Source organism: Atractosteus spatula, chromosome 9, assembly GCF_055471065.1.
Source record: "Atractosteus spatula isolate fAtrSpa1 chromosome 9, fAtrSpa1.hap1, whole genome shotgun sequence".
Classification (NCBI taxonomy): domain Eukaryota; kingdom Metazoa; phylum Chordata; class Actinopteri; order Semionotiformes; family Lepisosteidae; genus Atractosteus; species Atractosteus spatula.
This window is the reverse complement of record NC_142714.1, coordinates 23,825,873-23,852,249: the sequence shown is the minus strand read 5'-3', so window position 1 is coordinate 23,852,249 and position 26,377 is coordinate 23,825,873. Positions and strand designations below refer to the sequence as shown.

General features: G+C 39.2%; 1 protein-coding gene across 1 annotated transcript in view; it reads left to right on the top strand.

Annotated features, from left to right (window-relative positions):
* rps6ka5 (ribosomal protein S6 kinase A5) overlaps positions 1 to 12,247 on the top strand; it is a 57,082-nt gene extending 44,835 nt beyond the window's left edge. Inside the window, exons 13-17 of the mRNA XM_088925946.1 lie at positions 2,692 to 2,862; positions 4,379 to 4,570; positions 8,787 to 8,946; positions 10,828 to 10,991; positions 11,493 to 12,247. Coding sequence (XP_088782072.1) covers positions 2,692 to 2,862; positions 4,379 to 4,570; positions 8,787 to 8,946; positions 10,828 to 10,991; positions 11,493 to 11,735 — 930 coding nt within the window. The 3' untranslated portion in view covers positions 11,736 to 12,247. The remainder of the gene's footprint in view (positions 1 to 2,691; positions 2,863 to 4,378; positions 4,571 to 8,786; positions 8,947 to 10,827; positions 10,992 to 11,492) is intronic.
* The last annotated feature ends 14,130 nt before the right edge of the window (positions 12,248 to 26,377 follow it).

Sequence of the window (26,377 nt, the reverse complement as noted above, 5' to 3'; positions counted from 1 at the left end):
CTGTTGTAAATCAGGCATATTTTGCTTGCTTGCAATCTGAGAGGAACAGGTAGTTGTCAGAGGAAAAAAAAGCTTGCTCATTAGTGAGAACAGACTCCATTCCTGCTGGATGCCTCACAAAGCTAGCCGAAATTTCTCCCAGGGCGAATTTCTCTGCAGTTACCTAATTGTATGGTGTCAGCAATTCTTTTTTTCAAATTTAAGTTTTAAACCTGCCTGGAAGAGCAAAGGAAAAGCCAGTGCTCTTTTTCTTTAAATTAGATTTTATTCTGCGCAATGTGCTGCATGATGGTTCCACTTAATTGAATGGTTTTGTAAAGTAATTGGCGATTCTTTTAAGGGCACCCATTGGCCTTTGTTGACCCTCGTCAACATTGTACAAGGAATTGTTATTATTGTTTATTGGCTCAGCCTTGTTCTGAGGTTATAGAACACGGCCCATACTTAATCAGCTCTGACAGAAAACTGCTGCTTTGCTTTCATAAGATTGAACTGGAGCTGACAGCTTTACATGGCAGCACAGCCAATTACTGAGAGAAATATTTAGCAGTGGTCACGGGAGCTGTTTCGGGGTGCACAGACACTTTTCAAACGTGTAGACAGCTCAAATCTGTAAAAATATAAATTGATATTTTTGGAACCTTATAGTAGATTTTCACTCAGCCTTTGTCACATTGGCTGAGATATAGAGAGAATGTCCCAGTTTTATAATGGGAAGAAAGCCTTCAGTCTAATCCTGCAAGGGAGAGCTGACCAATAGCCAATAAGCATTCTGGCTGAAGACTAGCTGACCTTTGACTTCTTACAAAGCAAAACAAAAGAAGTCACTTTACGCCTACAGTACTTGAAAACTGTGCTTCATTATCAGTAAAATTCAGTGCAGCTCTACGAGTGTAGATTGTTAGCTACAATGTATATGAGAGAAAACGGACAGTTCATGAGAGAAAAATCAAGATGTATTTAAAAAACAAACTTCTTTTCAGAACTACTGTGCACTTTGGATCTGATATCTCTGACATGGTAGTTTTTACTGGAATTTAGGGCCAGTCTATGGGGCATTTATCCTTTGTTTCTTGAACAAAATATTCTTTAATATTTTGTAATTATTCATACCAATTATGCTCGTGTTTTCAGGTAAATAATCAATTTGAGTTTACACGATTTGATTTCCAAATTAACAAGCTTTTGACTAAATTTACTGTGCTTGCTCTTTAGTAGTTTCTTTACGACTTTTACCTGTGCTCAGACTGTTTGAGACTAGACCCAGAATTTAGGTTCTTGCCAGTCAGTGAACTAGGAGGTCGAACCTTGCATTAAATTAATTAAATTCAATTAAATCAATGTTGTGCAATCTACGATGTTGTACGAGTACGTATCCAATTGTCTGAGTAGAGAAACTCAGAGGCCTCTAGCTGCATTATAATTAGAAAAGGTTATTTAAGACTGATGTTTTCTATAACACACTCTTGTTAAATATAAAAAATTGTTTACATCAGTGTAGTGGGAAGGCAGCCACTGTGGATAATAAGCAGCTGGCCCCAGAAAGATTATTTCATAAGCTGTCGCTGTTGTATTTGACCACTTCCAGCTTGCTGCATCAGTGGGCTCAATACAGAAATAAGCTGGAAGGGTTCATTTGCATGCATTCATTTCTGTGAGAAAGCAGAGCACCACTTCAGAGCTGATGAGTTTGGCAGGGCTATTACAATCTCAATATCTCCATTCCGCGAGTAGGGAGATCAAAGCATATCTAGCAACTCAGCCTGCCCTCAACATTCTCATGTTTTCTTCTTCTACTCTGGCTAATTAGAGATGTAATAACTCTTAACTTAAAGCTCAGATACAAAGATTGATTTCTTTTTTGGCAAACCAAAAAGAATTCATTATTCCCTGTGATTTATTGCAGACACTAGTTTTTAATTCCTGTCGCACTAGGTAAATCAGAATACAGATGGAATATACTGAGGCTGTCGTTGCTCATCTGATAATATTGCTCTTTTTTTTTACAGTTTCAGAAATGAGAATGCTTTTTTCTCTGAAGAAGGCCTATACATTTGTCTGCTTGGGAAGTGTAGAACTTTGTTTAAATACTGTTGCTGCTTTTAGCTGAGCAAGTGATGTTTTACTGTCTTGCATTATACTATCTTGATATTTACACTAAAGTTCAATTCTGATGGGTTTTAATTTGAGACTTTTTCTTGTACTGTTCATATATATGCCTTTTTCAAACTGTTTGTCATTTTCCCTATCTCGAAATCAGTGTTAAGTATGTTTATCACTGTTTCCTTTATAAAGGATCAGTTACATAAGAATGGTTACATTAAGAGGAGAGATTCTAGCCTATTTGGTAGTTAGTAGCTAATTAATCCAAGTATCTCATCCAACTGTTCCTACAAAGAAACGAGGGTATCAGCTTCAACAGCATGGTTGAATAGCTTGTGCCATACTCACACAACCCTCTGGGTAAAGAAGTCCTCTTGCCCTGCCACTTCTTGAAAGATGCCAATGCATCAGCTTGTACATGGCTGTGTAGCTTGTTCCATACTCCTACCACCCTTTGGGTAAAGAAGTGCCTCCTGTTCTCAGCACGCACTTCCATGTGCTTTCCACTAGTATACTCTAGTTTGTGTTTCACTACCCGTTGTGTTACTAGGTTGTTTTCTGAATCCGTGCCTCATGTTGCCTTCCCAGTTGCACACGTTTATGGTGCTGGAGTTGCTGAAAGGCGGGGAGCTGCTAGAGAGGATCCGGAGGAAACGGCTCTTCAGCGAGACGGAGGCCAGCCGGATCATGCGCAAGCTGGTGTCGGCAGTTAGCCACATGCACGACGTCGGGGTGGTGCACCGGGACTTGAAGCCAGAGGTACAGACAGGCGGCACTCCCATGAGCCATGATCTGCCCTCTCAGAACCAAGATGGGGTTTATCCATCCATTCGTGGACAGCATGCCAGTCCTGACACAGACTTGCACACACTCACACCCGGGCCAGTTATCTCAGAAGCCAGTTAACCTACCAGTATGTTTTTGTACTGTGGGAGGAAACCAGAGAACCTGGAGGAAACCTACACAAACTAGGGGAGAACATGCAAACTCCACACAGATAGCACCCCAGGTTTGGAATTGTACCCAAAGCCCCAGTGCTGCAAGGCAGCAATACTAACCACATGACTTTGCTGTGGAAATGAAGCTGTTTGATTTACAAATTACCGTACATGGCAGTCTAAAGACCTGACAGAACAAAGTCATGTTTTCTTGCATTTTGCACTTTTTGTCTGGGAGTTTTTTTTGTTGGATGGGCCTCAATTTATCCACCTGTTAACAATTCATAAGCTGTAAATTGTACATATGTTTTTTTGGCAGTTTAGAAGTATTTCTCATACCCTTTAAATCTATCTAGGCGGTGCATCTGTTCTACATTGGTCATTAAAACACAGCCGTAGTCCAAATCGGCTTCCATCCCTTCAAACAAATTCTAATTATGGCATTTCAGACTGGGGAAGTGAAGTAGTTCTAGTAATGATAGGCTACAAAGTACATTGCTGAATATCTCTAAAAATAACATCTCAGTGTTGTGCTGATCTCTGCTTCGTTAAACTTCAAACTGAGTGCCTGATTTGAATGGAAAAGAGTGTTTGCATGGTACTTTCTACCAGTTTCCTCTATCAGTAGGATTCTCAATGTAGAATTGAAATCAGTAAGTGCACTTCTCTGAAAGCAGTCTAAGTTTTTATATGAATATGATGTTAATGTTGAGGTTAATTTCACACGCAATTGTTTCTCATTCTGAATTGGAGATTGTTGGTGCTGTCCTAAATCTTATTAAGATTATTTCTTATAATATTTACATTATGCAGGTTTTGTACAATAATAATGATAAATTGTGTTGCAAAGGAGCAAACAGAGACATTCTCTTTTCTTTGACTGTGGAGACTTGTCAGATGTGATATGTCCAAATTTATTTTTACTTTACAGTCAAACAATTGGTACTTGTGATCATGTGATCAATTTGAAGACTAAATAGAATATAGTGTAAATGTTATGTTTCAGTAATTTCATGCATAAAATTGGTCATGCAAGTTCAAGAGAGGCACCAAGATGATATTGTTGCCCCAATAATTTTGGAGGGCAGTGAATATTGCTGTCGTTTCACTAGCATGTGTGCATAATTCCTTTTTATTTGAAATGAATAATTGTTAAATTGTTATTCCACAATATAGACTCACCGAAATGTGCCTTTTCTTTTTGTTTGCACCTTGCTTGGCACACTACTCAGTCAGAAGCTCTCAGTCCGTCATTCAGCTTTCATGTGTTTTGAATCGGAGTGTCTTGAAAGGTTCGTCAGGATTTCAGGGTTGTCTTTGTTTCGATGTTTTTCCAGAATCTGCTGTTCACAGATGAAAGCGACGGCTCCGAAATCAAGATCATAGACTTCGGATTTGCCCGACTGAAGCCGCCGGATAACCAGCCGTTAAAGACCCCGTGCTTCACCTTGCATTATGCCGCTCCGGAGGTCCTGAAGTACGACGGATACGATGAGTCCTGTGACCTCTGGAGTCTAGGAGTCATCCTGGTGCGTGGTGTTTGGATTCTCCTCTTCCCCTGTGTATTGTGAAGCCCCTGCCGTCAGATCTGTGCCCTTTCATGGCAGTGGACTCGGGTATTGTGTCATTTCCCCTTTAAATGGAGCACCGATATTTTTATTCCATCTTTTTCAGAATAATGAGGTGAATCTCTTAAAACATCTTATTGGTTAGTATTTCATTTACCCTTGGAGAGTTTCTGCACTTAACATCAGTGACATTAGAACAAAAATGTTTTGTCAGCTTTGAAGGCCTTTTTGAGGTTGTATTATCTTCACAAAGATTCAGTTCTCATAATGTAGGTTTGATGGTTTGTTCCCTATAGGCAGGATTAAGATGATCGTTCCTTCTGATGGTTTTTCTCTAGAAGAAAAACCTGACTTTCTCCCAGTTTTTGAACTGAAAACCGTTATTCTCAGGAAAGTGCCTGAAACATTGATATTTTCCAAATGTGACAAATCTTGTAGAGGATCTAGGATTTTTCTGTGCTTGCATTGTTATGTGAAGAGTTCAGTTAATTCTTTGTAAAGTGATCTTTGCTGTCTCCTGAAGAGGACAGTGTTGTAATGCAGTGATTTGATTGAGAGAATTTCTCTGAAGAAATTAGTAAAAAGATACTTTAAATATACAGAGGTAAGGAAAAGTAAAGTTTTCTGAGATAAGCCCATTACATACAAGAACACTGAATACGCATTATCTTAAATAATGACCAGCATGATTAGATTTAGTTAATTTCTCAGAAATGTGCCCAAAGTCTTTGCAACCAAATTCTAATTAGTTAAACAACAGCAAAGCTAAAATTGAAAAGTACAGCAGTGACTTAAATGTCAAAGCACAGAGAGCTGTAGTTTTATGAAACAAAATAATATCAATTTCAATTAATTGATAAATTAACTTGTTTGGCAATATGTATTAAAGAAGATGTTTGATTACTGAATGTCTAGTACACTGTTGGAATAGTGTTGCTGTTGAATTCAATTATTTTTAATCTGTTCAGTAATCATTTTACCAACTTTGTGTCCAGAAAGATTTGAATATACCAAAGTCCAAATATCCAGACATTTCTTTGTGGCTTGAGACAGCTATGCCCTGGAAATCCAGATGCTGAGGCATCAGTTTTATGTCAGTCAATAATATCCAGCTCAAACCTCAAAGAAGCTAAAGGACCTTGTTTTTGCCATCTTTCTGGAAGGTAAACAAAAGTAGCGACCTGATGTCAGAGGCAGCATTGTAAAACACAGTGAAGCAGCTTCTGTTAACTAGCCAGGCCTATCCTGCTCTGCTGCTGCTCCAACTGGTTTTGTGAAGGACTATTTCATATTTAAAAATTTACACGTAACCATAGAAGTGTTACTAGCATGTTTGCTAGTACCAGCCAGCAACAAAACCCTGCTGTAAAAGAAGTGAAACTGCTGTAATTGTTCACCTTGGGTTAAGAAAATGTTTCAAGTTCTCCAATGCAGGGGATGTCTTGTAAGAGAGTAAAGGTAAATAAAGGTATTTGGTTGCTACCAAGTTCCAGTCTTAAGCAGGTTTTGCTTTCATACCATGACTGTAACTGACATTCTTTAGCTCTAGACTGAGAAAAGGGTAGAAAAAAACAAGAGCTTATTGCGTGTGCCTTGCTCTTGTTTGGCCAGTATATTATATTGTCATTTCTTGCTGGCTGCAAATTAAGAGTTTCATATCATATCAGATCTACAGTGGCTTCTTAGGCCAGAGCTCATCCTGATTTCTGTGACGTTAAGCAGATGACAGACCACACGACTCCTCCCTTTCTGGATGAGGCTCCAGTCCATTGGGACATCAGCAATACTGGGCCCCACTTGTATGGCTGGGTAGACTGGAGCAATTGGGGTAAAGTACTTCATCCAGGGGTACTACAGTAAGGATTTGAACCCACAACCTTTCATTCAACAACATTCCCCTCCTTCTGGAAGAGTTGAAAAAGCTCACATTCGGTTCATTGAGGAAGCAAGAATGGCAATAGAGACTATCACAGACGTCTTTGACAGTCCACATCATTATGAGATATGGAGTTTGTCGCAAAAGTGTCCTTGTGCCCTGTTTTGGATATACCTGGTCGCTGTGGCCAAGCTATTGTTACAGTGAAAGTGCCTGCATTCAAAGTTAGAATTTCAGGAAGGCATCACTGATTTAGGTAGTGTCATGTGATGGAAGAAATACAAAGCAGCAAAAACTAAAAACTAGCAAATACCCACAAGAGTAAAGTGTCAGGAAACAACTGGTAAGTACTTTTTGCGTTTTGTGGATGTTATCCAAGTGTTCGCTATAAAAATATCAAAGATTGTGTATTTCTGCCCAGCGTGGTTGGGAATTGGATATGGGACTGTGCTGCTGGAAGTGGACTTTGCCTTGAACAGACTTGCCAGCCCAGTTGTATCTAAAAAAAGGGGATTTGCACTGAGTCTGAAGAGCTGTCAAAACCAAGGATGTCGAAACAAATCTAGTCTCATCTGCTTAAGAAAATGTCCAACAAAGGTTAGTGTCAGCCACTGGCAGATGCTATAGAGAGGTGAAAAGATAAAGCTTTGAAGTTCAGTGTCGAAATATTAGAAATATTTGTATTTCTAACCCCCAGTATAAGAGAGAAACCATCTTGCACAACCAGCACCAGAAGTCCCGGAGGACCTCCTGTGCACTATACATATGATAATGTAATTGACCAATCAGTGATACCTTTGGCGTAACTATGAGAATGAGGTGCTATTTGAAGTTGTCTATTTGGTCTACTTGACCACTCAATGGCTGAATTGTTGCAATTATCTGATTGATTAAACACAACCCAGAGCAACATGTTACCCTTAAGGAGGGCAGTTTGAGACCATGCTTTTTTTTTAGCAGGGTTTATCAGTATAGCTACCAAATCTGGAGGGCTCAGAGAAGCATATGGAGCTTAGAAGAAAAAACTGCTGAAGCATTTCTTTGAAATGTATGGTTTTTAAGGCTTTTCTAAGCACCTAGTGAAACACTACTAATGCCACTACTAATGCAAACTGGGAAGAGATCAGAAGTGGTTCATCACTTGACATTGGCATCACTGCTTTTGTGCTGTGTATGCAGTTGTTCCTCTTCCTGATCTTTATGTCTAGGATTGACTGAGAAAAGAAGAGCATGTGCACCATGCATTTTAAAACACTTAAATTATGGAAGAAAAGCGAAATTCCTGGATGAGCAAAAAAAAACCAGAAAGGTTTGGCTACAATTGATCACATGAAATCATTGTGGAAAGAGACAGGAAAGACAGCACCTGTGGTGCTGAGATGCAACTATAGAACAGTGGACTCATTGCAAATCGAGAACACGGACAGCTGATGACTTTAAAAATATAGTGCTTTTTTAAAATACGTTGCATTAGTTGTGATACTGCTTTGAAGGAAAGGGGCATTTCTTCTATTTTTGGTTAATAATTATTTTATATATACTGGCTGCTTTATTACTCCTGCTCGAATTCTGCACACTGTTGTCAATCCAGTTACAGCCAGGAACAGACAAGGTGTTTGCTGTTCCTAAATCACAACTTCAGGTGATAGTAGGCAGTTGCACTTTCATTCCTTCATTAGCACAGCTTGTAACTAAACAGCAACAAAGTTTCAGATAAATCCTTTAGTTGAACAGTCATTCATCTAAAGCATACACTTGCAGTGATACTCGTGTTACCAAGTAATGTCTGCAGAGCAAATAAACTAGTAATGGGACGCTGCATCTTTGAAAGAGACAGTGAAAACGAACTTGTGAGAAATATTAATTGATCACAGGTGTTCAATAACTGGAAACATGGGCTTATGCAATTTGGAACAGCAGTACTTTCTCTCCAAGCTGTGACAATTAGTGAACTCTCTTAGTCAGAGAGACTTAGTCACTTCTGGCAGAAGTTAAAAAATCCAGATTTGTGTCTGTGTGTGCCCTGCAATGGACACGATCATCAAGTGAGACAAGTCACAACTGAGTGAATTGAAAGTGAGAATTGTAAACTACACAAAGACCTGTGAGTGTCTAAAACAAACTGCACACTGTTGCTGATGCTAAGCTTTCATGATGAGATCCGTAACCGATCATATTCAACATGTGCAAACCACCCAGTAGTTGACTGTGAATGTAGACAAGTGCAGGGGCAAGTATTTTGTTTTTATGTGGAAATTTCAGATTTTCACTTTCAGTCATTTCTGTGCCTCTTCCCCACAGTACACAATGCTATCAGGACAAGTGCCCTTCCAGTGTCAGGAGAAGACCCTCACTCATACCAGCGCTGAGGAGATCATGCAGAAGATCAAACAGGGTGATTTCTCTTTTGAAGGAGAAGCATGGAAGAATGTCTCCCAGCAGGCCAAGGACCTGATACAAGGTCCAGTATAAAACTACAGCACTGTTCTCTGTAACAACACTATTATGCTGACAGTACTCATTTCTGTTGGTAATCTCATCATTTTCTGCATCTTTCGTTCTTCTTCTGTATTTGCAGAGGCCCGTCTTCGGACCTTTATTCCGTGTCTGAGTTGTTAGTCTTACTTTAAAACCCTGCACCTTTTACAACTGTTATTTTTTTTCTAACCAAAGTAACACCAAACAGATTGAAAGAGATCACTTCCAGGGCGCTGATCTGAAGAGTCTATAAAGGTGCTTTGTTTATTTTTAAAACAAATTGCTGTAATACTTATGTGTTTCCAGTGGACATGATTTCAGTATTGTTAAAAAAAATGAAAGTTTATTAACGGCTAACTCAGCTGCGACAACATCTTAGGTGGGTGCCAGGGCCTGTAAAGTTAAGGCAAACTATCATGCCAGTATACTGTATATCAGTATGTAGCAGCATCTCCCATAGGGTTTCACACAGCCCCCGCAAGGAGCTTCTTTCCCATACAAAAGAACTCATGATTCCTCTGATACCACTGAATTTGGAACTGAGAGTATTTTTAGAACCAAGAGCTCCTTTCCGAAAGGCAGTGCACATCTTGAGTGCGATGCTTTGCAGCAGCAGGCAACAGAGCTTTTCATTTCGTGGAATACATTTCCAAGGAGGCAGAGCGATCCTTTCTCCGTCTCTGCAATCTCTTTCTGTGGTAAGGCACTTGGCATTGAGTGGGGGAGCTTCTGTATTACAAGCTCAAAAAAGGGCAATGAATTTTTAAAAGGAGTGCAAGATCAGAACTCCTTGCTGTGCTGTGCGCAGGTGCTGGTTCCAGCTAACAGTCAAAATGTGTAGGAAACTTTGTATTTGTTCACTTGTTTGAGATTTTGATAGTATTATTTTATGTAGAAAGCCTTTGTTTTTGTCGAAGACTTTTATTTACAGTAGGCAGATCTAAAATCTGAAGTTTGTTCCCTCATTTTGGGTACGCAGGAATTTGCAGACTACATTGAAGGTCATTCTTTGGCGTGAACATATTTTTATTTTTGATTTTGGTCTAATATTGTTACAGGTGCGGGGGGAAAGGTGGTGCAGTGGTTAGCACTGCTGGGGCCCTAGGTTCATTAACTGGGGTGCAATCTGTGTGGCACTGTGTGGGTGCTATCTATGTGGGTTTCCTTCCACAGTCAAAAGACATGCTGTTACGTTAACTGGCCTCTAGGACGTGCTGTGTGCATGTGCGTGTTTGTGCCTGTGCCTGTGTGTGCCCTGCAATGGACTGGTGTCCAGTCCAGCATTTGCCCCGCCTTGCACACATTGCTTGCTGAGGTAGGCTCTGGCTTTCCTTGACCCTGTATTGGCTAAAGAGGTTAGAAAATAGATGGATGAATATATAAGCCCGGAAGAGAGCTTGAATTGAACTCAACCTTTTTTTTATCCTGAGTACATGTAAAGATATTTTCCTTTTCTCTTTCAGGTCTGTTTTCTTAGGGGTTTTTTTCTCCAGCATTAAGATCTGTTTAGAAGTCTAAGGATGAATCTAACACAAAATGGGCCCACACCTTAGTGAGCACGTGCATCTTAAATTGATTTAAGCATTTACTTTAAGTAAACAGAACTGGCTAGATATTGTTCAGCTGCCTGGGAGTGATTTTTTATGGTGTTTTGGGTGGATTTATGTGCAGAGGGATCATTTTCCAAAAAATGCAGTTTGGCACCATGATAGCACTTATTACTCCATCTTCTGGTGTTTCTGGTCATCTGGTTTCATTATCTGTAAATTTTCAGTTGGTTTTCATTTTAAAATGGGCAACGCCACATCAGTGTTTGTTTCCCACTTGCTAATTGTCTTAAAATGCTTTTTCTTCCCCCCAACAGAGTTGCTTACTGTGGACCCCAACAAAAGAATTAAGATGTCAAGCCTGAGGTATAATGAGTGGCTCCAGGATGGCAGCCAGCTTTCCTCCAATCCTCTCATGACCCCCGACATCCTGGGATCTTCCACTGCTTCAGTGCACACCTACGTCAAGGCCACGTTCCATGTGAGAGCAAGGGCTGCATCTCTTATCTCCTTCCTGTAATCTTTGACTTGCCTTCTCCAAGGCACAGAGTGTACCAAACAAATGAAATGAGCTCATAGCTTCGGTTTTAACAGTTAGGTCACAGAAACAGCCTATAAAAACCTGCCAATTTCATGTTTCCCAGTGGTCTCTGTCCCTGGTTTGGCTCATTTTGGGTCTTTTCAGTCCTTTCTGGAATGTCAAAAAACACATTGTGTTGCAGTAAGAATGAAATGTCTGTACCCTAACGTGCCTATTGAGAAACATTTAGAGCTTTATGTGTGCTAATGTTTTTCTGTGAGTTGACAGAAATGTACTTTGCAGTTTAAGAATCGTTGCTGGAAAGCTGCATTGTTTTTTAAAGCTCTCACTGTACTGTCTTTAAAGAATATAAAAGTACCTCACTGAAGCGCAGGGTCAGTTAGAGACAAGGTGTTTCTGAAGGAGAAAGACCAGCAGTGTTATACCTTGTCCCCTCTACAGGCCTTTAACAAGTGCAAACGGGAGGGCTTCTGCCTACAGAACGTGGACAAGGCCCCCCTGGCGAAGCGGAGGAAGATGAAGAAGACGAGTACCAGCACTGAGACGCGCAGCAGCTCCAGCGAGAGCTCCCACTCCTCTTCCTCGCAGTCACAGGACAAAGCGTCCCCCACGAAGGCCTCGCAGCCCAGCCTTCCCGCCGACAGCAATAACCACCCCGAGACCATCTTCCATTTCTCAGAGTGAGCACAGCACACCGGCTCGGGCCGCCAAACCTTTCTGCTCCTCGGAGCGAGCACAGCACACCGGTATGGGCCGCCAGACCTAGCGCTCCAGAGCGTGAGCACAACTCAGCGGCATGCTCCCGAGAGTGAGCACAGCACACCGCCAGACCTAGCGCGCCTCAGAACTCACTAGCAATAGTCACAAGCGTCCGCCGACCGACAGATCGTTCCATTCACGGTATCGCGACCCAAGGGCTCTGCTGTCGGCTTCTTCCTCTGCGGTAAAAACAGGCTAGGCTCTCCCTTAGCAGTAATCCGATCCGTGCCGACCTCTCGAGAGCCCGGTCGAAGAAGCCTGTGCTTTTCTAACCCTGCTGCATTCAGATCAGAGAAGTTTATTCGTTTACAGATTTCCAACATGTGTCGCAGTCGCACATACTACAGTATGTCTGCCCTGCTGAGGTTCATACCTTCCATTTCAGCGCCACGATAGGAACTGAAACAAACTGAAATGCGTACAAAGGGAAAAATAAATATTTATATATGTAAATTGAATTTATATATTTTATACAGTGTAATAAAATATATAAGTTGGATATTTTTTGTTATACTTTAAGTGTATCTAAAACAAATTATGTTTTCTTTTTTTCCTTGTTCTTTTTGGTAGGTTATTGAGACCAACCACTTTTTATCCACCAAAATAATCAGCAATTTTTGTTTTCTTTCATTTTTTAAATACTTTTACATGTATTTTTTTAAACTTGAATCCATTAGATTTAATTATTTTTAATGAAATTTCCTAATATATATGTCATATATATTTAAATGCATTCTGTTATTTATCTGTTATGTGAATCTGTCGAGTAGTCTGTAAACCTGTACTGTAAATGTGTGTGGGTGTGTTACAGGGATAACGTGTGGGTGTGATAGTGTGTAAAACGTGTTTTCAGTTAATGAACATGTGACCTGACTCAAGTTTCCCTTTAACACATTTTATACAGTTTATGAGTGTCTGAGTTATTCAAGCAGTGCCGTTTATTTTGGAGTTTTGGGAATTCTTATGATGAATCTGAATGTGGAATCATTTGCTGCTTATTAGAATATAACCTAAATTTTGGGAATATTGAAACACTTTTTTTCGGCGTATTTTTAAAAAAATGTAAAATGCCATCCAGTTTCTTTAAAGTTATATTCACTTGGAACTGCAGTCTAGTTGGAAATGAATCTTTTTTACATTTCACTTGCGAGCTGTCTTTTCCCATTTCTGTCCAGAGTTCCCCTGCCTTTTTAGTACCCTGCATGTTCTCCCAAGACCTCCTGAGACAGCCACACAGTCCTCTCTGGGTTTCAGCTCAGGCACACAAACTCTTTCTCAAGAGCGTCGTTCATCCACCTGAGCCAAACTCTTTAAGCCTGAAGCTCATCTGACTAAAATGGCACAGCATAGACCAAAGAGTCTGCCTTTGTATCGTACAAGCCCTACCCTACCTTGTATTGGTTGTACTGATTAAAAGTTATATTCTGGTGCCCCAGCTATTGAATGGTTTCCCTTTTACTTAATTCCTTATTGTTGGTCGCCTCACAACACCATCTGGTTAACGTGGCTCTGTGAATCATTCCCTTTGTTTCCCTTGACCTTGACAACAATTGCAGGGCTCCGCTGTTCCACACTCACTCGTTCCCTCCCTGTGCCTCTCGAGCACTGCGCTTCCTTTGTGGTTCTGTTCACGCTTAGTATTCATCGTTAGGAAGTGGGATTTCAGCTCTTCTTTCATATTTCCCTTGGCTCCATCTTTCCCTGCCTGGACAAAGTTGCGGCCTTTTGTGTCATCTCGCTGTGTGAAGAAAAAGACAAATAGCTCTGAAACACTTTTCAGACTCTTTGACCGTACCTACTGTACATATCAATTAAACAGTGTTTTTTTGAGGAGATGTACAGCGAGGTTTATGTCTGGATTGAGATACATGGTTTGTGCACAGGTGATTTTATAGGACACACCATGTATAAATTACGTTTATAATTTGCTTAAACATACAGGCCATGACATAATAAGCAGCATTTGTTAGGCATATTCAGATTCTGCATAGAGATTTCAAAAGAAAAGGAGGAGGGCGCTGATAACATTAACAGCCAAATTACTGAATTTAGGACTACTACTTCAAACGAAGAAGGTGCTTTTATTAAGTAATTGTTTCCTTTCCTAAAGTTATGGAAAGGGGAAGTTCTATTATCTCACTTTCCATGTTCTTCTTGTATTTCTCCATTTGCATGTACAGTTGTTGTTGTAATCGGTGATGCTTAACAGGACAGACTTTTCTGGGATAATCAGAATCAGTTCTGATGGAGAAAAGCTCCTGTAGTATTTGATACATTGTCAAAGACAAAAGAATATAACTGTACTTAAAGGAGTGCAGGTCTCCTGAAAACTGTGCAAGGAAAACCTAATGTGAAAAAGTTCCATTGTGGACCAAGTGTAGGGATTCTACAGAATCCTCAGGTGAAGCTTTTCTTGTGCCCTCTTGTTAAATCGTGCCGGTTATATGACCTTAGTTCTTTAATATATTGATGGAGGATATTTACGGGCAGAGAATCAAGGGCTTATAAAATGTGAGAGTGTGGTATTCCCAGATTTATGAAAAGCAAGTTCTGGAAATCATTAGGACATTTTAAATGTTTGATTTATTAACTAAAGAAAGGCAGTTTACAAATGTCAAAGAGAATTGTTGGGGCTGGACTGTTTTAAGATTACACCTGATTGAACTACATTATGATTTGTTTTATGATACTGAAAATGTTTCAGGATTTATATTGTAGCAAAGTATCCTGTTCTGAGATACTTGTCTGTGAGTGCGAGATTCATTGAACTCACGTGATTGTTTGAGTTTGTTTTCCTCGAGCCAGATCATTCTGTATAGATTAACAAGGGACTACTGGCGGTTTTTATAGCTCAAATTTCAGATTCCGGCAACCTGTGTAAGAAAAGAGTTTTCAGAAGCAAAACCTGGGCATGTAAATTACACTACAGGGCTTCATTTGGAGAAACTGAACTATCAAAAATGAGCCATTTTGTTCAGTAGTGCCCTATGAGGTGTAACTATGCACAAAACCACGAAAGCATTAATTTGTGTGGTGTGTTGTTCAATTTTACAGAAAAATGTTATCTTGACCAAGCATAGAATATCTAAATGTAACAAAACATTTATATACCTTTGAATACAGTTTTGAGGTATATTTTTTTACTCACTTGTCCTTTTGTCTTTTATAGAGACTACAGCAAGCAGCGGGCACCATACAGTTACAGTATTTAGTGGATTTAATTCCTTTACAAAATGCAGTCTGTCGTCTCTTAATAGCTGTTGAGACTGAAAGGGATATTGTTTATAACACTGGTTTCAGAGATCACTTTTTTGTCTCACTTCAAAAGGTCAGCATTTATAGAATAAACATACCATATTTAATATTAGAACATTTTGTAAGGCGGTTGTGCCATGAATAATGCTTGGGTGACATTTGCAACATTCAGTAATCAAAGCCTGCATCAAAAAAGAGAGAAGAGTGAAGCAGTTGATAAATAAGCTTGACTTTGTTGCTTACTTGGTTTTTAGAGTCAGGAAATCTAGAAATATCATAAAAAGAGTCATAATCAGTAGTCATGAAACACTATGGTGAACATTCATGTACTTAATTTACAGTGTAGAAAGAAGTGAATATGTATTTAATTTCAGTTCCTAGCTATAAGATTCCCTCATAGTGATCTCAAATGTCTGGATTCCTTCTTTTTTTCGGGGAGGAAGCCCAATCTTATTTTGTATTGATTTGCACTGAAGAAGGATTGTGAAATGGCAACCTGTCTCGTGACTTTTCTCTCTTTTGATAAAGCCCTTGATGTTTGTCACACCTTTAGACCATGTGGTTACTCTAGCTCTGTAAATCATTCCATTTGTTAAAAAAAACTATTTGAATTTACAGTATATTTGAAAAATTGACATTTATTTTGCTAGAAAGAAATGTTTTGCTTTAGCCCTCCAGTTTGAAAGAGATTAGTTTTGTGTGTTTTATGTCTTGGCTCACCAAGACTTGTTACAAACCCCTCAACCGCACACAGGGGAGAATGAAGGGTGGGCAGGCTCCTCCCACCTGCCCATCTTTGGGCCATTCTAATTTAATATGTCAGCATCTACACCTGCCTACAGTTGCCCAGAAGGCCACAAGGGGGCACTGTATCACTGAGTTATTAGAAAGCCCTGGGTGACTAGTCCCAGACCACCCTGAGCAGCAGTCACTTGTGCATTGTCACTAGGGATTTGAGACATAGTCAGATAGTGAAAGGACATAAGTTCGAAGCTGGGAATCCAGCCTGTGCTTGGGCGAGTACCTTGGGCAGCTGAGCCACACATACAAAACTATTTGTATTAAAATTATGCTTATCTGTATTATGTATTATGCTTACCCATACACGTACAGTGTTTGTAATGACTTTCCTAGCAAAGAAATTAAACATGCAAGCTTTTAGTGTGCTGTATTGCAAAAACATAATAATTTTAATATGTTTTTGATTGCTTTTTTGAAAATGAAAAACACTGCACTATCCATAGAGAAGAATTCATCAGTGTTTTGCATGTAATAACAGCTTTTCTTGTCCTATGGGATTGAAAAAGGATGTGTTTTCAAATATGACTGGAGAATCTTTGTGAGGAGCAATTTCAGTTTTGCTTTGTTTTTTAAGAATATAAGAAAGGTTAGGGCATAATGGTGGCTCAGTGGCTAGCCTTGCTGCCTTGCAGAGCTGTGGCCTTGGGTTCAGTTCCAGACCTGAAGTGCTATCTGCGTGGAGTTTGTATGTTCTCCCTGTGTTCACATTTGTTGGCTCCAGGTGCTCTGATTTCCTCTCACAGTCCAAAGATGTACTGGTATTTTAATTAACGTCTGGGAAAACTGGCCCTGGTGTGTGCTGTGCGTGTCTGTCTGCCATGAAGTGGACTGTTGTCCAGTCCAGGGTGTGCCCTGCCTTCGCCTGTTGCTTGCTGGGATAGGCTTCAGCTCCCCTGCAACCCTTCAACTGGATGAAGAGGTTAGAAAATGGAAAAAGACAAGTTGCAAATGGTAGGGGGGCATTCGATATAAGGCTTATATGATGGTCAGTAGTTAATTGGTCCCAGAATCTCATACAGCAATTTCTTAAGAGTCCAGGTTCTCAACTGGACAATTTGCCAGGGTAGTTTTTTCTAAACTCGCCCAATACTTTGAATAAAGAAGCACCAGCAGCTCCCAATTTTTAATGTACTTCCATTTAGTTTCCATTTTGTGTCTTGTGGCTCGGGTTTCAGTATTGATGCTGAAAACCTCTCCTGGGTTGACTTTGTCAGTGCCTTGGAGGATTCTGAATACTTCAAAATCAGTTATCAGGTTCCCTTAAAGTTTAAGATGAAAAGGTTCAGTTGTTTTAGCCCGTGCTTCAAACTAATGATCTGGCATTTTACAGTAGGCTGGACAGGAACAGTCTTAATAAGCCTTTTATTCTTTTATAGAAAATAACAATGTACACAGAGAACATAATTTCTTAACTAAAAAGATTAATGAGCGAGGTGGGTGTGTGTGTATGTGAAAGTTTTACTTTAGTTGCCTCTTTAGTGTCCCACCTGAAAATTGATTCTAGCTAAATTATTGCGGATTTAGTTTTGCAAAAGCTTGTGCATTGTTGTTGTTTTTAACGTATTTCTGTAGAATTCAAATATTTGTTTTTCTTATTTGATACATATGAATTCATTTTTACCATATTGTAGTGCTCTGTCACGTTAAATCAGTACATAGAGATGGATTTAACCCGAATCACAAGGATCTTACAGTTTTCTATAAGAATCAAAGGCTCAGATCTTGCTCGGTGTTAATGTGTATGTTTGTTTAAATTCTGTCTGCAGTGTTACCACCTTGTAGCCTGATCGGATGAGATTTCACAAGCTAAGCGAGGCTTGCCCTGCTCAGAACTGGGATGCGGTAGAAGGCCTGTAACAGATACTAGGTTATTACTGAAAGTGGTGTGAGTAGTGGAACAGTAGGTGGCGCTCTTGCCTCTGGACCGAATCTTCCAAACCAATGCCATAGTATGGTGACCAGGGACACTGTGCTGTAGGGGCTGCCATCAGCAGGACAAGATGTTAAAACTAGGCTCCTAAACTTGGGCATTAGGGATCCCATGGCACTTATCATTCTGCTCTGAGCTTGCACAATCTGTCCTCCCCAAATCTCTCCCCCATTTAATTCAACTAGTGAAGTAGTTTCTTCCCTCTCTACCAGTTTTGGTTAAAGGCCTGTTGTGGAAGGGGAACCAAGCTAGTCTCTCACATGTAGCCAATCTTCAGCTTGTACGTCTATGATAGATCTGTCTTCTATGTCCCCTGCCAGTTCAGGTTTATAAGAGTTGTTAAATGTTTCCTGTGTTTTCTATGTTTTTTGTTTAAAGTTGGCTATTGAGGCCTTAATTTCTGGCATTTTTTAACAAAATATTTTGTACTCCATAAAAGACAGGACTACTGGAAGTGGCTTATGAAGAAAAATCAAACTTTTTGACGATTTTGTTAAATCAGCATTTTAAAAAACAAAAAGAAACTTCTTGATTTGTGCTTATCATCCACATTGTTTGCCTCCTGTTTGGTTAGGATTTTTCCATCTACTGGAAAGCAGTTGTAAAGGTCTTGGTCATTTTACACAGGTAATGTATATTATATATAGTTCTCTAAATGGTGTATTTTTAAAGTCTTGAGTTCAGTCCCAGCCTTGAATATCTGGAAAGCCTGACAGTTGAATGAAGTGGAAGATTTGTATGCACAGTAGCTGTTATGGTACAATCGGAATTTTATATTCCTTCACATTACAACTAAATTTCATCTTTGAAAATACGTTATTTACTTCAAAGCTTTAAACTTCAGCAGTTCCAATATGCTGTGAAGGCTTTCATTGTCTGGGGGGTTAAGGAGATATCTGGAGCTTGTAAAGACCAGGGGAAGATAATGACATTTTGTAAATGTGTGCATTCTAATTTTTTAGAAGCATTTGTTAAAAAAAATTGTACTTTTTGAGAGCACACATTCTCATTTTGATCTTTTTTTCAGGTATACTGGATTATAAGAGTACTCTTCATAATTTAGGTAGATTTGCAGAAATTATTAGGTAAGTGATTTTTAAGGCATTTGTTTTGTAAGATTGTCTTATTTTACAAAAGTGTCTTTGGTGAATCTTGTTTATTTTTATGAAGATGATAAACATCTATTCACTCATAAGACTGAGTAGACTTATTAAAGTGTACAAGAATTTAATAATGACACCAGTAAGTTTACAACTTGTTTATATATACCAGGAGTACTGGCAAAAATGAAAGTCTGACTTATTTTTAAATATATTTCCCACGTCTGACTGTATTGACATTTAAGTAGCATTCTGACTTTCACAGGTTTATTTGCCAGTACGTCAAAAGCCATTTGTTTTTAGGAAAGCTTTAGCATTACAGGGGAGAGCACTCTTCTACTCTCAGTGGTAATCTTAAATACAGAATACCCACCCCTTAATTTCCAGACAGAATTTATTTTTCAAACTTTTAGTAAGCTACAAATTTGCAAACCGAAAATTACATTCCCATTACTTTACGTATGAAACTTGCCCCAGGGTCTAGAAAATCTTTGAATATTATTTACAGAGCCCTATCAGAGCCCTGAATCATCAAAGTGAGAACACTCTTACTTGTTTGTGATAATTATCCAGTTTACCCAAGTACAGTAGTTCACACGATAAACAGGCAAGATAAATGAATTGAGTTAAAAGTCTAAGAACACAGACACATATTGAACCTCTGTTGTGGGAGGATGTTTTTTTTCCATTCAGCTGGAAAGGATATGCCCTAATTGTAATTGAAAACAAATCTGAAAATGGAGTTTTGTTACAGTGAAAATTGGTGAAACTCTGTGTTCATTGAGGGATGGGCGATAAACTCTTGGCAGGTGCTTGATTTATTTAAGCACAGCAGACATTTGCACGTGCTACAGTCCAGAGAGCACTATGGAGACTGGATTTCTCTTTTTAGTGATTTAGTCTTTCATCGTCTTTTGACACGGTTGTCCATATCTTAGGACTGCTCTCCACCAGTGAGAGAAGTGCAGTTTGATTTTGTCTGCAGATGGTAGCTGTGAATTCGCTAGCAGTAAATAGATAAACTTGATGTTTGCCAGGAATAGTGTATCCTGAAACTGATACATTGTGTCCAGTTTCATTCTTTTATTAGATATAGATATGTCTAGATATGCATCTTTCTTTCCTGAGATGATCCAAAATGTGACCCTTGAGCACTTTAGCACAGAGTCCCAGGCCAATCACTGCCTAGTTTTTGAAACAATAGCTTATTTCCAATTTCTCCGGACATTGCATGTAGACTCATAATATTAAATTGTTGAATTCATTAACTAGAGCTTATCAGTGCATTGGGTCTAACAGAACCACAGAAATATTCCTATTTTAGTTTTCTTATTCGAAACAAGGATTAACACTAATCTGTTTTGTTACTCTTACGGTCAGATACCTTATTGTTTAATAGAAAAGTTTACATGATCTGTACCAACTATTAAAAAATCGGTTCATCTTCTTGTACTTCTTTACCTTTTCAGCCAGTACCTATGTAGCATCCTATGTCTGACTATTGCTGTCCAAACATTAAATTTCTAAAGTAATTTTTAGATCCATCCATCTATCCCTTTTCTAACCGCTTCATCCAACAGTACCTGTACAGTACCTGTTCCTACAGCAAGATAAGATCCATGCATGATCTCTCGTTCTTTTTGCATTTCCCTTCCCATACAGTTCTTTTGACACTCTTCCGTCACACTAATTCAGTGTTGAGTGGGATATGACCTGCATATAGCAGTCTGCATCTGTTCCAGGTGTACTGTGCTCTGGTTCCGATTAAAGAACTTCGAAGAACTCTCTTTTCTCACTGCTTTAGCACTTAAGTGTTTCATGGGTAATATGTGTATTCCACAATAAAAATAATTGTATTTGAAGTATTAGGAGTGAGATGTTTAAGTCAATACAGGATTCTGTGCTTTTACCTTTATTTAAAGAAGAGGCTTTGGACCCATCTGAAGGGTGAAAAAAGGGTCGTGTGTACCTTACTATTGTATAGTGCAGACCTTACTCACAGGCACTGCAAAATCCTGTCCTGTTGATGGTATGCAAATTTCCTGTTCCTTTTTCCTGGTGCATGATTTGAGAAGGGATAGGTTGCATTCCATTGTAGTTGGCAGTTGCTGTAAGCCTGTTGAGACAGCCAAATAGAAAATCAAATACTATCCAAAAACCTCGGAGAGGGAGGATTTTGTCTTTTTAAATCCAATAACTTTGCCAGTTTTTAGTAAAGAGCTCAGCATTATTCCTCAGAAAATGAATTGTCTGCACTGATGTGTCAGTTTAACAGCTGGAATGCTGTTCAGACTTTATGTAAAACAAAATGTCTTTAATATTTTGACTCCAGCTACAGTGCAAGCCGCCTAAGGTAGCAAAGGTGAGATAATTTGGGGTTTTGAAGTGACATTAAATATAGACTGTGTGCCTGTGAGTTATCTCTAAGCTTATTTTTAGACGATGGTCATATTTAAAGAAAGCAGTGCTAGATAGGCTCTTTGGCTGTACTGTAGCTTCCATTGTGCCTCTGATTCTTCTCCATGTTTAGAAAAGGATCTTTAAAAATGTTGGAGTAGTGAAACAAATCAGCATTTTATTTTTGGTGTGAGAGATTGATAAGGTGAAAAACAGGTTCTTTAGGATTTTGCAGTGGTAGAGGAATCATATATGGATCTTTTAACATTAAAACAAAAGCCAGTGTTTTATAGAACATTTCTATTCTAAAGAAACTTAGCACTTATAACTGCAACACATTTCCATAGTTATCAGGAAAATGACCATCATTTCTATAACAGGTGTTCCAAGGCTTCATTGAACAGACAGCACAGGGGTAAATTCATTGTGCTCATTATCATTTGTCGCCAGCAGGGCTGAGTAACAGGGGGTCTGCTGTGAAAGTCGCAGGCTGTACTGTACTGTGTGAAGCAATACAGGCTGTAAATCCTGCTTTGCACTAGAAATATACTGTCTTCTCTCATAGAGCTGCACTAGTCTCTGAATCCAAGATGCACACGTCATCCCTGCTCATCCCATGACAGTTCAGTGGAGCTCAAGGCCAGGCACCCACAGCGTAACTGCCTCGTTTTCGTCTCCCAAGAAAGCTGAGGGTTTGTGTTGTGCTGCGGTAAAGTTGTCTTCTCAGGGTAAGGCCGAAGGGAGAGCAGCTAGCGAAGTCAGTGAAGCTCTATGAAGTCAGGTTTCTGTCAGTCACCACAAGAGGAGTGCAGTAATGACACCCTGTGCCCGATCTGCTCTCTCACTAATTAAGTGATTTAATGCTTATGCTTCAGCCGCTTGAGTGTATCACCGACACTCCATGATTAATCCAAATTATGCCAGGATCCACATACCTTATTTTCCATAAATATACATGCAGAGAATGTTAAGTTTTCTATACACGTCAGTAAAAAACATATATATATATAAGAAGTATTTACGTACATATATATTTAGCAGAAGTTAGCATATTGTGTTTAAAGGCTTAAATAGTATAAAGATCTGCCTATTACTGGTTTGGCTTGCGGACAGCAATCAGATGACGATGTCCATGACAGGCAAGAAGCTGGAGCTGCTCTTTATTCACTGTTATGGTACTTTAAGATATTGAAGACATTGCTGTACTAGAAAAAAAGGTGGAATTAGATGTTGAAGTTGTGAGCGAGTTACTTTCTGGTCCAAACAGTAATATAGAGATTATCTGACTTTTTCAGGTTGAAGTTGTGAGCGAGTTACTTTCTGGTCCAAACAGTAATATAGAGATTATCTGACTTTCTCAGATTAATTGATGTGACTTCCAACTGAATAGCTCTTACTATTTGATCAATTGATGATGGGCACAGGTGGAAGTGACTATATATTGGCAACACCCCCAATGGGAATGATTGCATCGTTATGAACTTTCTCCTTCTGTAAAGATCAAGTTGGTTACATTACAGGCAGGATACCTAAATGTAGGCCTTTCTAAAATTCAGAAATGAGTATAGGGTTGACACCAATTCCAGATCCCATTGGACCTTTTAAGAGCTGAAAACATGTTTACAACTATGTCTCAAATAGAAAACAGAAAAATTAGCCTGTGATCAAGAACTGCAGTGCGCTGCAGCAAGAAGACACTGTGTTCTTCCAGGATCAAGGTTGGGAACCATTGCTCTAGATGCTAACATTTTGTTTCTGCAAAACCCACTTCCTGATTCAGCTGGTACAATGCCTTGTGCATGTCTTTAATCAGGGTGACTGTTAAATTGGACATGTTGCGAGTGATCTTGCAGAAAAACAATGTCCTTCAGTCAGGTTTCTATTAAAGTCCATATCATAGAGCATCAGGTGTCTGGGCACAATAGCAACTAATTTCTCCTTTTTTCTTGGTGAAAGAAAGCTATTGAAATAAACATGAAGTGAGCTGCTGAGTGCGACACTTGAACAAATTAGGTAATACGCAATAGATTTACTCTGTCTTTAATATAAGCAGCATGAAACTAATCCACAACTGCTCTACCAGCTTTTTAATGCTGAAAGTTGTTGAACAAAAAATGCATTTTTCAGTGTGAAAGGACAGGGGGGTGTGATTTGGAGATGTTGTGCACACTCTGCTTCCTCATTCTGTTAGAAAATGCAGTGCTCGTCTTCAGCGTTGCCAAAGAGTAGCCAGCCATTATCCAATCTGGGCCTAGAAAACTGCAGATACCAAAAAATGCAGTATGAACTGGACTTGAAGCTCAAAAGGGAAAGGTTAATGTGTTAGTGATGCACTTTATAATTTCAGCCAGTGTTTTTTTTCTGAATGATGATGATAACCATAGTTCTACTCCTACTCCTACTACTACTACACCTAGTTATTAAATAAAATAACATGACTATATCTAGCTGTTTCCATTTTTGTCTGTTGGTAGAGCATTTTTTCCTGTGAGCAGTATAGTTAATTGGGTAATGTAATCTTATGTCTTAACCATCAAGAAAGCCAGGCATAGGGATGGCATCTGTAGATGTTTCAGCTTTTTAACTGCCATTGAGGGAGATGCTCTCAGGGGGGAAAAAAAAGGTCTGCCCAGGTTTTTATAGAGAGGGAGCTGTTCCCTTCTCTTTCAGTCCATAGCAACACATAGAACAGCAGCTCAAACAGCAAGCATTAATCTCTTACCAAGAAACAGGTGTATGAAATAAACCTCCAACTGGACAGTACTTGTAGTATTGTGAACATTCAATTTGTTAACACTTCTCTTGTATACTTATAACTTAGTAATTGAACTTAATAGAACTTACTTTAAAATGCAGTTGGTCTCTTCAGTCATGGTAAATGGTCAGCTTCAGATAAATTGAAGGGGACAACTGGAGACACCATTTACCTTACAGAAAGGAAATAGATAATGCATCACCTGCTTTCATTCAGTAGTGTGAAGGAGTTTGAAGGGGCAATCAGAGATGATAATTCCTCAGTGTCATGAGTAAAGCCTCTTGGCACACCAAAGAACTGCATTTTAAAGGGATGGTGAAAACCTCTTGCCATGTCATGCAACTGTTTCTGTAAGTTGGGATTGGATGGATGTAGAGCTCTTTGGTAAATCCATCACCATTTTCTTCTTTTATCATGAGGGGGATCTTTTTATAAGACAGTGGAGGCACACTTTCTTCATTCTTTTAAATATTTCTGGTTATTTTTTACTTTGTAACCACTGAATTTAAAATTACTGACTGACTGAGGAAGTGTGAACAGGAGGCACTTCTTTACACAAAGGGTTGTGGGTGTATGGAACAAGCTTCCCAGTCATGCTGTTGAAGGTGATAGATACCTTTGTTTATTTCAAGAGCAGGATGAAATGCTTGGCTTCATTAGATACTGGAACCAAACAATCTTGATGGACCTCCTCTTGTTTGTAAACTTTATTTTCTTCTGTTACGGTGTGGCTCATGGCATTACTCGCAAGAGGAGAAGAAGGAGAGGACAGTCTCCTTCGACCTGCCTACCCATCAGGCACTCCTAGCTCTGCAATGATGTATTGGGGGCTCAGTGACAATTGGCAGTGTTGCGCCCCACGCTGACATCACCACAAGCCTGCAGGGGTCACTGTTTCACTTATAGCCCTTGGCCAGCCAATCCTCGGCCTGCTGCTGTTTGACTTGTTACCATGGTTACCATATTGCACCACCACCCAGCTCGTTACATGACCCAACCTGAAACTTGTGACATCTGGATTACAGACTTCAGCCACCCCAATATTAATTTACTGGGGGTTTATAAAGTATTTTTGAATGTGTGTGGATGCTGCACCTTCTAAACAGTGAGGTATCTTCCTGTCAGCATGCAGCAGTACACAGTGTCAATGGGCATTTTTGTTCAACAGGCCTGTTTGAAAACTTAATTTCAGTGACTGTCAAAGTTTCTTGAGTACATAAACACTTTGATCTGTATTCACTGTGGAAAATGACAGTTATTATGTAGTAAATTGAAATGTTGAGGGTTGAAAATAGGGATTTACATTTTTTTCTAGCTGGGCTAGAACTTCATGTGTATTAACGTATTTGATAAAGAACTTTGATTATTTGTGGATCACAAAATATGAAAAAAGTATTTTTTTTCTTGATGCTGTACATAAAGGCTAAGCCATAAAAATATAGAAATATATAATATATGGTAATTGCTCAGTAATGGTGGTGGAAGGTTTGACAGGATTTTATAATGCAAATTATTTATTTAAAGTAAGTAGGAAATGGTTGGTATTTTTCAAGAACATAAGTTTTCAAAAGAGCAACCTACAGTAATATACTTTCTCTGGCACGTTTGAGAAGCCTACCTGATTGTGTAGGAGATGACTGAATAAGTTGTATCAACTTGGGCCTGCTTTGTGAGGGCTCAAAATAAATTGTATTTGTAAACTAGTCACGTTGAAATAATGTTTGTGTTTGCGTACATTGCTTGCTTTTCTTGATTCAGAAAGAACATTGTGTGTCGGGGGTTACAATTTTAAAAAGTTGTTTAAGCAATTTAAAGGGCTTAAAGTTTTTAAACCTTTGTATTAAAAAAAGTTACCGTTTCTTGTCTGATCTTCAATAAAATTGTCTAGGTCAGCTTTGATTTTGTTTGTCTCATCACTGAATGTTTACTTTTAGTCCAAATCCTTTAAATGAATGCATGAGCACTACACTCATTTCAGTTAAATGAAAAAAAGAACTGCTGCTTAGATGTGTTACTGTTCTTTCACTCTTTGTTTTCTCTTATATCTCTACATTTTTTAATTCTCCTTTTTTAATTGTCCTCTACTACAACCTCCAATGTACCAGCAGTGCAGAGAACTACAGTTAGGCACACATCCTCTGAAACACAAACAGTAATTATACAAAATACAGGAAACGCCAACATAAAGGGTCTTAATAGGGCTTTCAGCCATCGCAAGTGTTCAACTGGGTGGAGATCTGGTGACTGGCCTAGCCATGGTGTATGGTTTACATCATTTTCATGCTCTTCAAGTCATTCAGTGACCACTCATGTGGATGGGGGCATTGTC